The 12,862-nt window shown below is 35.8% G+C and overlaps 1 protein-coding gene across 1 annotated transcript; it reads left to right on the forward strand.

The window, feature by feature from the left end:
- Positions 1 to 10,436: 10,436 nt before the first annotated feature.
- Positions 10,437 to 11,081, forward strand: LOC107016821 (uncharacterized mitochondrial protein AtMg00240-like). Its single transcript, XM_015217167.1, has 3 exons — positions 10,437 to 10,466; positions 10,532 to 10,642; positions 10,776 to 11,081. Exons 1-3 carry the CDS (start codon positions 10,437 to 10,439, stop codon positions 11,079 to 11,081), a joined length of 447 nt encoding a protein of 148 aa, XP_015072653.1.
- The last annotated feature ends 1,781 nt before the right edge of the window (positions 11,082 to 12,862 follow it).

A 12,862-nucleotide genomic window follows, 5' to 3' on the forward strand; every position in this document is an offset into this window, starting at 1 on the left:
TCATCCCTTCTCTTTCTATTTCTCTATGACATTCCTCATTACTCTTTTTGGGCATTGTTCTGGTTTTCATTTGTAATCATATTTGCAATGCTTTGATGGCTGATCTTTTGTTTATGGATGAAAAATGTCTTGTTTCTACTGACTTGTCTCATTACATTATGCCTTTTTACTCATGCTCGGTGTTGCTCAAGTGGCCATGAATTTGCTGGAACTATATTTCTGTCAACTTGGTTTACTGCTTTAACCCTTTTTTATGATGTCAAAAGGGGGAAGTTGTTAAGGTAAGGTATGAGATCAATGGTGTTATAACTGCTTGAAGAAGACAAAGCCACATCGATAGGGGGAATGAATGGTAGATACTTGAAGCGATATGGTCATGCTGACAGGGAGAATAAATGCTTGCTACCTGACGAGGACCTGGTCCTGTCGATAGGGGGAAGAAGATGTTTGTCATCATCAAAAAGAGGGAAAATGCTATGTTGATATCTTGATAAGTTGACAAACTTCGAGATGATGAAACTCCAGTTACCCAAAGAATTCTTTTTATAGGGGGAACTGGTGAATAAGTATGTTATCATCAAAAAGGGGGAAAATGTTAGTTCGAAGCTGAGTTAAGATGATAGCTCGAACTTGATATGAAGTTTTGATAATTTAAAAAACTTATAGATCTAACAAGGAACCAAATCCTTGTTATTGGAACTGCTGACAATGAGATGAATGATAAACTCAGTGTGAGATATATTTGTGTGCTATCATCAAAAGGGGAGAAAATGTTATATTCTCGGTGTTTTGATGATCCTCACAAATGCAGGGACCTGGTCCATGACAGAGTTCTCTCATCCAGATACAAATGGGGTACAGTCGTAAAAGTTGTCATGTCAGGTGGTAGATGAAAAGTGCAGTGTCCTACACCAATAAGAAGAGCGGACGAGATTGTATGTTTCAGTATCTCACGAATGCAGGGACCTGGTCCGAGGCAGAGTTCTCTCCATCTGATACAAAATGGTGTACAACTGTAAAGTTGTCCTGTCAGTGGTAGGTGAGGAGCCAGGGTACTGAACCAATCAGAATGGAAGAGGTTGGCCTTTCAATGAACTCACAAAGAAGTTTGCAAGGGACCTGGCCCCCGCAAGAAAGGGACCTGGTCCCCGCAAGACTGCGACGTGAAAAGGACAAAAAGACAGATGTCATCTCTGATTCGGTAGGTGCACAACTTTTCCAACAGCAGGCCTTCAGCCAATGGGATAACTTCAACGAATTTGTGGGAAATTATATTATATCTTTCCAACAAACATAAATTCAAGACTTGGCAAATTAAACTTGGATTTTCTCTGAATATTCACAAGCTTGAACAGAAGGTCATCTTCAAGGAAGAACACTGCTCAACTCAACAGAAGGACCTGATAGAGTAAAGAAGAATATTTGTTGTATTTAGAGCTTTATGTGTATGTACTTACATTTTAAACCTGTTCCTAATCTATAAAGGATTCAGATATTTGTTTTGGGTTTGTAAAAGTCTAAATCAGTTAAGGTTAACTGATTTAGTGGGCAACATTGTTTTGTTGCTTAGTCAAATTCTAAGTCATTTAGAGTTAGGTGGTTTAGTGGGCGGTGTGATATCCGCTTAGCAAATTCTAAGTTATCTAGGAGTGATAGCTTAGTGGGCGGTGTTGTATCCGCTTAGGCTCTTCAAGTAATAGGTAGATTACTTGATCGTGAGATTAATAACTTTTTCTCACATTGATTATAACCGGGTTTCACTTTTGCTTGAGAAGATTAGTGAAGACGGTTGTAAATCCTGTGCAACAGGTTGTGGTTTTACTTCCTTGATCAAGGAGGTTTCCACGTAAACTGCTTGTGTTGTGTTCTTCATATTGTTTAATCTTCCGTACTGTTCTTGCTGTGTCAAGGGACCTGGTCCGTTGACTGGTAGTGGACGCACATATTCCAACACACCGTATGAATGACTTTTACCTTCTCAGCAGGGTTGATTATTTGAAGGAGGAAAACACAATGCAACATTAACAAAGGACTTGCATTTGCATAGAAGGACTAATCTAAGCAAAAGAATCAAAAAAACATGCAAGTCGTGCCTTATTTATATTCTTAATCAGAAATCACCTATATTTGCAAAACAACTAATATATCTAAATGAATCTGGGGATCTAAGTTCGCACTTCAGACTCCTAGAGTCGCCCTATGCTAAGATCTGTCATTATGTTGAGACATGATAATGCAGTTCCCCACATCCCTGGGTATCTGCATGAAGCATTTAAGTTCCCAGTACTTAAACAACCAGGTAATCTGAAACTGTTGGACTTTGGCATCAGATACCCTAAACTTTGAGGATTACCATCCTGTTTTCCTTGAGAAATGTGATAACTGATAAAAGGAAGAGATTACAAGCAACTATTTGCTCTAGTGGACGGACGGCAAAAATAATATTAACTTTGCTGAAACATCAAAAGCTATAAAAAGACAAATTAGTGCACAGAAATAAAAAGTCAGGTTGGTGCAAATGGATTACATAAATGAACAAATTAAAACAAACTGAGTAGATTATAGATATCATTGTGTTCCTTGATGTAAAAACAAAAAATCCTTGACATGGAACTAATGTTATTTGCCAAACTGAATACCTCCAACCATGGATATGACCTTGACAGTTCATATGTCCCATTGCCACCGTCAGGATTCTGCAGATCACATCATAGAAAAGACGTCATTAATAATTCAAAGGAATGTGAGGTTTCAAGAGAATTAGAAAAACCAAATGCAATAGATGTAACTGTAACTATCAAGAATCATTTTCATCTCATATTGGCAGAAATTTTATTGTCACGGTGAACCCCTAACTGATGCATTTACATAGTAGGATTGTGCAGAAGATGACGCTTGCATGAATACTTATTTAGTTCTCAATGATGAAGACACCCCCAGCACTGTAAGCTTTCATACTATATTGTTGTTCCTCTGATTTTTTGTTGATGCATTTTTACATTTTATTATTTCTTCTACTTACAAGTTTTTGTAATAGGAAGATAATCCCTACAATCATGAAAGTGGCTAATGTGACAGTGGAGCTTTACTGGCCGCTCTTGTTTGTTAAGCTGTCAGAGAAGAGCAACATTGTGAGCTCCTCATGAACTCGGCTCAATGTAGTATCAAAAATTATTTGCGAGACCCATATTTTGGTCTGGAAAAATCCCAATTTGTCAAGCTAAGAACTGAAAGACCTAACCGAACATAACTGTTTTGAACTGAATCTACTACAATTTGATTTCAGTTACCAAAATCGACAAATAGAAAACTAAAAGGCTGAATGGGACTTCAGGGAAACCAATACAAGCTGAATGATGCTAACCCCTAATCAAAAGGTTGATCTAAGGAGAAAAAAAGCATATATCCGATTACAAGAAAAAATGTTTTTACCTGTAATGACAGCATAACATTTACAGCATCATACAAACGGTTTGCCTTCAATGGTTCACCAACAATTTCACAGATAGCTTAGAGAGTAGAAGGCATTCCTGATAGAAATGGCACGGAGAGATTAGATTACGAAAAATGAAAATGTCTCAACGAGTCATTAAGGTTTAACAAAAATGCCTACTTTTAGTCCCTCCGCAGAACAATCTGAAATAGGCCAACCATGATCTGCAGTAGAGAAAGGCCAAGCCCCTTTTGAAATATGTCAATACCAGAAATAAATATTACCTGGGCAATCATCTAACACCTTTATGCAAAAGAAAGAATCTAGCAATGAACACCAACACCCGAGATAAAAATGTAGATATATAAGGAAAAGGTGCCACGTATATGCTAATGAACAAAGGCCTTACCTGTGAGTCTTTCATGAACATATGTGCTTTTCGCAAAGTTGGACCATATTCTTCAACAAGGTCTGTTGAAATGATTGCTTGAATAGCAAAAGAAGTATCCCATGATTGACTTCCATTATATCCCTGAAATTTGGCATTCACATCATCTTTAGACTACTAGAAATAAGGCAAAAAATGTCAAAACAATTAATATCAGAGCAACGATGGTGGGAATTGAAGAAATTCTGCCAATGCAGATATCTATAAATCCTACTTTTGGTGAACAAGCAAATTTGAAGTTACAGACATGAATATGATGAACTGATGTTATTAGAATCTAGACCTGCATTTTCATTCCATCTTCAGCAATCCATAGATAATCATATAATCGTGGAAGATGCAACTTAAAAGCTTCCGAATTGGAATCTTCAACCAAGCAACAAAGCATATTTAAAACCTGCACATGAGAGGTCAGTTAACACAAAAAGGAAAGGGAAGAATATATGATGTAGCACCAGAATGGAGAAGGGAGAACAATATAAGAATAGAGAGAAATAGGAGAATGAGAAAGAAAAATAATAAAGAGAGATAAATCAAGTTTGTCTGTTCATATTAATTGTTGTAGTATTGCCCCTAGTTTCTTGTCCTTCGATTTCTGTTACTGTTTGTTGTTCTTTGTACCTCGATTATCATGTCGTTTTGTTGTAGTTTCTGGCCTGTTACTATCTGTTGTTTTTGTTATTATCTTTTTTTTTGGTACTTCCGTTGCTTCTAAGGTAGAGGTAAGATCTACGTACACTCTATCATCTCCAAACCCCACCTTGTAGGACTATAGTAGGTATATCGTTATAGAGAAATCAATTCATAGTGTTATACATCAAGCCAAAACAAAAATGAGTCCAGAGTCCTATTAATAGGAAAATTAGTTCTGAACAAGTTCAAGACTCTTAAAACTACTATAACACTATCTCTAACTAAGAAGATAAGACTAGACAAGAACTTACTTATAAAACAATAGTAACTATTCCTCAGTCCCAAATAAGTTGCAGTCAGTTTTATGAATCTTCACTGACCATGTTACTCTATTTAAATTGATCTTAGGCGAATATTATACAATAACATGCCCAGTAGAATCTCCATGTGGGATCTGGTGAGGTGGTGTGTACGCAACCTTTCTGTTTCTGATAGATCATCGGCTCAAGTAAATCATAACAAACAAGAAAGAAAAGAGCATACATGAAAGAATACCAGTCACACCAACAAATAATACGATAATCAAAGAAAAAGTAAAAGCAGGTAATAATAAGAAGTATAACGAAGTCGGAGAAAAATTTACTAATTACACTGATAAGGAAATCTAGACAGTGCCACTACCTACTAACCTTCTACACTAATCCTCGACGTCCATATCCTCTTATCCAGGATCATGTCCTCGATAAAATTGGAAGTTCAAGAAATTCCTTATATTTTCTAATGTTCATAAATCTGAAACAACTCTTTGAAAGAACAATGTGTGAATTAAAAGTTCTAACATGACAAAAACACATTTTCAACAACTAGGTATTTCTTTTCCTATATAGGTTTTTTTTCTCGATTGTGCCCTATCCTCACTACTGTATGGATCAAGACAACTTTCTTCCTGTTATAGAATGTATATCGACTTGATTCCTAGTAGAATACATAGCCTTTTTTAGATAGTAGATTTGTAGGAATTAGCAGATTCACTAGCAGAATCACAGGAATCATCTTTTATTTCTTTCATAAGTTAGCACAAAATCTATTGTATTTATACATTGCCTACCTATTGGAATAAGACATCTTCTTCCATCTGATATGATTACACTTCCAAATAATTTTACGTCTACCTCGGCTACTTTAACACCTCTGATCATCAAGGTATCATGGGATCTCATCTTGTGTTGTGTTGCGTTGGTTAGCTCATCCACCACAAGGAATAAACAAGTACAGGCTAAATGCCGATTCCTACTGTAAACCACAATAATGGAGAAAACTCCTTTGTTACTCCTATTATAGTTCTCATGCTAGTGATGGCTCCTTCATACATGTCCTTTATGACATTTTTATGTTTAGTAAGACAAAAGGTGCACAAAATTACAAAAAAAAATTCTAATAAAGCTTTAGGTTAGTTAAGGTGTGTCTCTGAAATTTCATTCATAATCTAAGAGTACTTGTGCATTTTCCCTAACAATTATAACAACAGCAGCAGTAACAATAACAATTATAACAACGAAAACCTTTCAAAACAATTTTTAACTTCTTCGAACTTTTCTCATGCTCACATTAATTACCCATGTTTTTTTTCAATTTGAAGATTTGAATGCACTACCTTAGCATAACTTATTGGTTGGTTACCTGAAATCTAACTTAGTTGGTGAATGGTTCTATTTTCACATTATAATCTCTACTCCAGTTTATTTTATAAAAAAGATTGTTAAATTTGCATCTTAAAAATTAGACTATTAATTCCCACAATTTCATAAAAATTTTATATTAATTAAATTGAAGTAGAATTAAAAAATATTTGTAAAAAGCTTTTTCTAAAAATATTTTTGCTCAAACAGGCATATAAATGGAAACATGTCTGGCTTGAATAAAAAAATCTTTTTTTTTATAATATACTAATTAAATTGAAGTATAATTGAAAAAATATTTCTTAAAACTTTTTTTGAAAATACTCTTACTAACGAAGATATATCTACTTCAGCCAACTTTTTCTTAAGAGATAGAACTTCGATTATTGCCATGCCACCAACTAACATTTTATTATTTTATAATCTCATACTAGTATTCCTGCTCCTTGATTTGTAGGTAAATATTTATTTTCATTGGACATTTACACTAGGCATGTGTTTGGTATGGGGAAAAGTGTTTATTTACTATTTTTTTTTTTAATTATGGATATAATTTAGGTAGTGTAACCTTATATTGAAGACAACAATAGTTAGTTAGTAATTAGTCAACTAGTCAGCTAACGTAGCATAATAGTTGGTTAGGAGTATAAGTTAGTTATAACAGATTCTGGTAGCTAAGTCATGTAGATGTACAGTTGTATGCAGTAATGTATATATATTAGTATGATGCTCAGATAGAGATCAATTCAATACAAAGTACACTTTTATATTACACTGTTGGTTTTCCTTTTTCTCTCACACGTAAGTCTCAGAATGTCCATTCAAGGAGTCAACATCGTAGAGCAAGGGAATGAATCAACAACAATGGTAACTAAATTCCTTATTCCTTACACACATCCTCTCTACTTGCATCCATCGGATACTCCAGGATTTGTGATTTGTCTCGTTAAGTTGACAAGATCGAAAAATTATGGGTTATGGTTGAGATACATGCGAATTGCTCTGCAAGCAAAGAGGAAGATAGGTTTTGTGATAGGAACCTGTAAGAGGGCGAGTTTCGAGACTAAGTATCTTGATCAATGGGATACCTGTAATGCAATTGCTCTCTCATGGCTTATGAACACTGTAGCTCCCATTCTCTTATGTGGCATCGTGTATGCTTCTGATGTGTCACTAGTTTGGGAGGCTATGAAGGAACGATTTGATAAGGTCATTCATGTAAGGATTTACCATCTACATCGAGAGATTGTTATGATTGCACAAGGGGTCGATATTGTTTCGATTTATTTTACAAAATTGAAGGAACTGAGGACTGAAGAAGATGCAATGGTGATATTCTCGAGCTGTGATTGTCCAAAGTCAAAGGATTATGTTGAGCATTTGCAACAACAACGACTGGTTCAATTCCTTGGAGGATTAAGTGAACCACACTCGTAGGCTAGGAGGCTAATTCTCATGAAAACTTTTGAACCTACGCTCAATCAGGCATATGCAATGATGTTGAAGAAGAGAGTGAAAGGTTTGATATGGATCGTAATTCTTTGGTAACGAAAGCTATAACTGAGGAAAATGATATCACGGCTCTTTGGATTGCTAAGCATCCACTAAAGCCCCGATACAAATCTCCAAATGCCTTTTGTGATCATTGCAATACAAAAGGTCATATGAAGAGTGATTGCTTTCAGCTTATAGGATAGCCTCCTTGGTATAAAGGAAAGATGAAAGAAGGAAATAACGTGCAACACAATGTTTTAACTCATAATTATATATAATTCACTTGTGATTAATTCTGAGTATGGTGGCCCTAATGCAGGACCTTATTATGGGAATTTGTCATTTTCTCACAATCATAATCCTGCAAGTGACATTAACAGGTCTGTTGGAGGTAACAGTCACATAGGAGCTCACAATCATGGTCATATTGGATTTCATGGATCTCATGCATCTGGATCTTTAGGATCTAATGTTACTGCTGACATGTGTACTCATGGATGTGGAAATACAGGAACACATAGTCATGGAGGTAGTGACATCAACATGGATTTCACAGGCAATCACTCTAGTTTGTATAGCTCCCCTTCACCTGATACTGTAGGTATTGTTAACTGCTCAGTAGTACATAATTCATCTGGGTCATAGATGGATAGTTGACACAGGTGCAACAAATCATATGACATCTACCCTAACACAACCTATGCCTCCAACTGAATTTAATAAAGTTCACTTGCCTAATGGCCAACAAACACCTATTGCTTTCAGTGGGAAATCTAAATCGACTCAAGGAGATATCTCTCATGTTTTATCTATTCCAGAATTTAACTACAATTTGTTATCAGTTTCTAAACTGAATAGAGAATTGCATTGTTTATCGTATTTTATCCTGATTGTTGTATATTGCTGGTCCTTCACACTGGGGAGGTGAAGGGGACTGGTAGTCTGGAAAATCGTTTATACTACTGGTCACACAGTTTTTCTTCTACTGTTGCTCCCTCGGCTGCATTGAGCATAATGGACACTTTTAACTTATGGCATAGACGGTTAGGGAATATTCCTCACGAGATCCTCCAGCAAATGCAGATACCACATAGCTCCTATTCCTTTAAATTGTCACCTTGCACAGTTTGTCCTTTGGTTAAGCAAACTAGGTTGCCTTTTCCTCAAAGTTATAATATATCCAATTATGTGTTTGACTTGATTCATGGTTATGTTTGGGGTCCATACTTATGATGGAAATAGATATTTTCTTACTTTAGTCAATGATTTTAGTAGAATGGTATGGATCTTCCTCCTAAAATTCAAAAGTGATGTATTCATTGTATTGAAAGATTTTCTTTTACTAATACAAAGACAATTTGTTGGTTTTATCAAGGTGTTCAGAAGTGATAATGGTTCAAAATTATTTAACTCACATTGTAGTGATTTGTTTAGAATAGCAGGCATTGTTCATCAAAGCTCTTGTGCCCACACACCCCAACAAAATGGGGGTTGTGGAAAGGAGACACAGAAAGATGTTGGAGGTTTCCACGGCTATTAGATTTCAAGTTCATTTACCTATCAGATTTTGGGGTCTCTGTGTTCAAAATGCTGCCTATTTGATCAATAGAATACCATCCACTGCATTATCCGGAAAATCTCCTTTTGCTGTGTTTTTTGGAAGAGAACCTTCTTTACAACATCTTAGAGTTGTGGGTTGATTTTGTTATGTTGTTAACCACAATACCAATGGTGATAAATTTGACACAAGATCTGTTAAGTCAGTGTTTATGGGTTATTCTACCACACAAAATGGGTATAGGCTATATAATTTATCCACTAAATCATTTTTTTGTTAGTAGAGATGTCATCTTTAGAGAAGATGAATACCCTTTCAGTCATATTCAGATTGAGATTCTTGATCCTTCTTTTATTGATAATTCTGATATGTTTGTTTATGATGATCATCATAGTTCCATTGTATTGCCTGAGGTGTCTATTATCTCTCCTTCCTTAAGTATATCTCCTGATTCATATATCTCATCTCCTACTCAATCTTCTCTTCCTACCACCATTGAGAGCAATCTTAGGAGGTCAACTAGATCCTCTAAGCCTCCTGGCTGGTTACATGGTTTTGCCCATACCGCTTCTCACAACCCTGCACACTCTCAAACTTGTTCCACTGCTCATCCTTTATCTACATATATGTCTTATGCCTCCATATCCCCTTCTTACTTTCACTCCTTGTGCAATTTCTCTGTTATACAAGAACCTACTTCTTATAATGAGGCTATATAGAATACATATTGGCTTCAAGCCATGGAACAAGAATTGCAGGATTTACATGACAATCATACTTGGGATTACTTTGCCCCCGGGAAGAAGCCAATAGGGTGTAAGTAGGTTTATAAGGTGAAGTTCAATGCTCAAGGTGAGGTAGAGAGGTAAAAAGCTCGACTAGTAGCTAAAGGGTACACACAACAAGAAGGTGACTATCAGAGACTTTTTCTCCTGTTGTTAAGATGGTGATTGTTGGGTTTGTTCTTTCTTTGGTTGCCATGCATGGTTGGGTTTTGCACCAAATGGATGTCTTTAATGCTTTCCTTCAGCGTGACTTGGTTGAAGAGGTGTACATGGTTCCTCCTCCTGGTTTGTTTAGTTAAAGGGAGTTATCCAAAGTTTCTAAACTTCGGTTTAAAGCAGGATTCTCGGCAGTGGAATTTAAAGCTTTGTGAGGCTCTTATAGGTTCTGGTTTCATCCAGAGTCATCATGATTACTCCTTGTTCAACAAAAGTTCTGGTTCTAATTTGGTTCTCATTCTAGTTTTTGTGGATGATCTTTTGATCACTGGTTCTTGTGCTCAGTTATTTCAGGCCACAAAGCTTATGCTTCATACAGATTTCAAGATCAAGGACTTGGGGGAGATGAGATACTTCCTTGGTCTTGAAATTGCAAGGAACAAGGATGGTATTATGGTGAGTCAAAGGAAATTCGCTTTAGATCTTATCTCAGATTTTGGTCTAGTAGGGATCAAGCCAATCAGTACTCCTTTGGAAGTTAATAAAAAAGTTCACAAGTTAGGATTTTGACATGAACTATGAAGCTCAGGATACACATGAAGATGTGGCTCTTAGTGATCCTACACGCAATCAGAAACTAGTTGGTAAACTACTGTACCTCACCATGACAAGGCCAGACATTAGTTACGCAGTGCAGAATCTTAGCCAATTTATGCACAAGCCTAAGAAGTCACACATGGAGGGTGCATTGAGAGTAATCAAGTACTTGAAGAATGCACCAGGATTTGGAGTTATGCTGACATCAAAGGTATCTAAACAACTTTCAGTTTATTGTGATGTTGACTGGGCAACAAGTCCTATGACAAGGAGATTTGTAAGTGGTTTTGTTGTATAAAATCGGAGACTCTTTAACTTTGTAGAATTTAGAGAAATAGTACAGTGTGTAAAGAAGCTCTGCTGAGGCAGAATAGAGAAGTATGGCTAATGTTGTAGTAAAGGTTGTCTGGTTAATAGGCGTGTACAAAGAGTTGAAGGTAGAGCTGGAGTTACCAGTGAAATTGTTTTGTGATAGCAAAGCAGCACTTCAAATTGCTGCTAATCGTATATATCATGAAAGAACAAAGCATATAGAGATTGACATTTTATTTGAAAAAAAATACAAGAAGGCCTTTTTATTCAGACAGATCATGTGCCTTCGAGGATGCAACTGGCTGACATATTGACAAAGAGTTTAGGGAGGACTCAACCTGATTTCCTATTATCCAAGTTGAGCGTACACAACTTATTTGCACCATACAGCTTGAGGGGAGTATTGAAGACAACAACAGTTAGTTAGTAATTAGTCAAGTAGTCAGCTAACGTAGCATAATAGTTGGTTAGGAGTATAAGTTAGTTATAGCATATTCTTGTAGCTAAGTCATGTAGATGTACAGGTGTATGAAGTAATGTATATATATTAGTATGATGCTTAGATAGAGATCAATTCAATACAAAATACATTTTATTTTACACTGTTGGTTTTCCTTTTTCTCTGACGCATAAGTCTCAGAATCTCCATTGAAGGAGTCAACACCTTACTCTTACCGAAAATGCAAAGTAAGATTGCGTACAATAGATCCTTGTGATTCGATTCTTTTCTTGATGTCATGCCTAGTGAAAATTTAGTGTATCGGAATGTCTGTATACTATGGGAGGTGAGAGTGTCATAGGTGTGCGAGGATGGGGGCTATTGTGGGCAAGGGAAAGGGTGGGGTATCGAAATGTCATTTGTGAGACTTTCTTTTTTTGTTACTTCTATTTAGATACACAAAATTTTGAAGCATTTGCAACGAGGGCTTGTGGTCTACAATTCTCGACTTACCCCCACCATCTTCTATATCATCACATTGTTCACAAATTACTATTAGATTAGTGTTACTTAACTGTAACTAGTTGTGATTATTGCTTGATTTAACACAATTACGTTTGAGGAATGAAAGAATCACAATAATGAAGAAGTATCAACCGAACATTTTGAAGAAACAATTGTTGGACTCGAAAAAAGCTTCACAAGATGATAATAGACTTTAGATGTCAAAAAAAAATACAATTACCTAGCCATGATTTTATTTTCTGAAAAAAGCTACGACTTGATTATATATAAGCATCGATAATAACAAATTCAAAGTCAATTGTGAGCATTTAGTTGTATTAGTTTTCAACATAGTGTTAAATCATTGATAACAAACCAGTAACCACAAAAAAAAATACAACAGGAATTCATGGAGTACAATTGCAATTAAATTGTTAACACCCAAATCGTCCTTTGAAGTGTTTAATAATTTGTTATATTGTTTTGGGAAACGGCAGTTTTAGTCCCTGTGTTAAGACTATATTCTTATTTTAATCCTTGTGTAATCCAACTCAGCACTATTAACCTTCAATTATATCAAGTGAGTGATTTTTGATCCTTCAACTAACAAATTCAAAAAAGATTAACAGAGAGTTCACTGCTAAAAGGAATAGTTCGAATATTTCATTTTAATTTTCTCTTTTTGAAAAACAAGCTAAGTCTTCCATGTCTCTATCTTGAAGAACAAGCTCATCAATCTGAGCTACAATTTCAACAAAACCAACTTGATAGGCGTTAACCCTCCCTCATACAACGAAGAACGAGATATTTGCAGAGAATGATTT

This window comes from Solanum pennellii, chromosome 4, assembly GCF_001406875.1.
Source record: "Solanum pennellii chromosome 4, SPENNV200".
Lineage (NCBI taxonomy): Eukaryota > Viridiplantae > Streptophyta > Magnoliopsida > Solanales > Solanaceae > Solanum > Solanum pennellii.

Excerpts from the sequence above, each read along its gene's own strand:
- LOC107016821 (XM_015217167.1), top strand. The coding sequence starts at position 10,437 with ATGATTACTCCTTGTTCAACAAAAGTTCTG. Across the intron at positions 10,467-10,531 it reads CTTGTTCAACAAAAGTTCTG|TTATTTCAGGCCACAAAGCT; the intron begins GTTCTAATTTGG and ends TCTTGTGCTCAG. Across the intron at positions 10,643-10,775 it reads GGAACAAGGATGGTATTATG|GATACACATGAAGATGTGGC; the intron begins GTGAGTCAAAGG and ends TATGAAGCTCAG.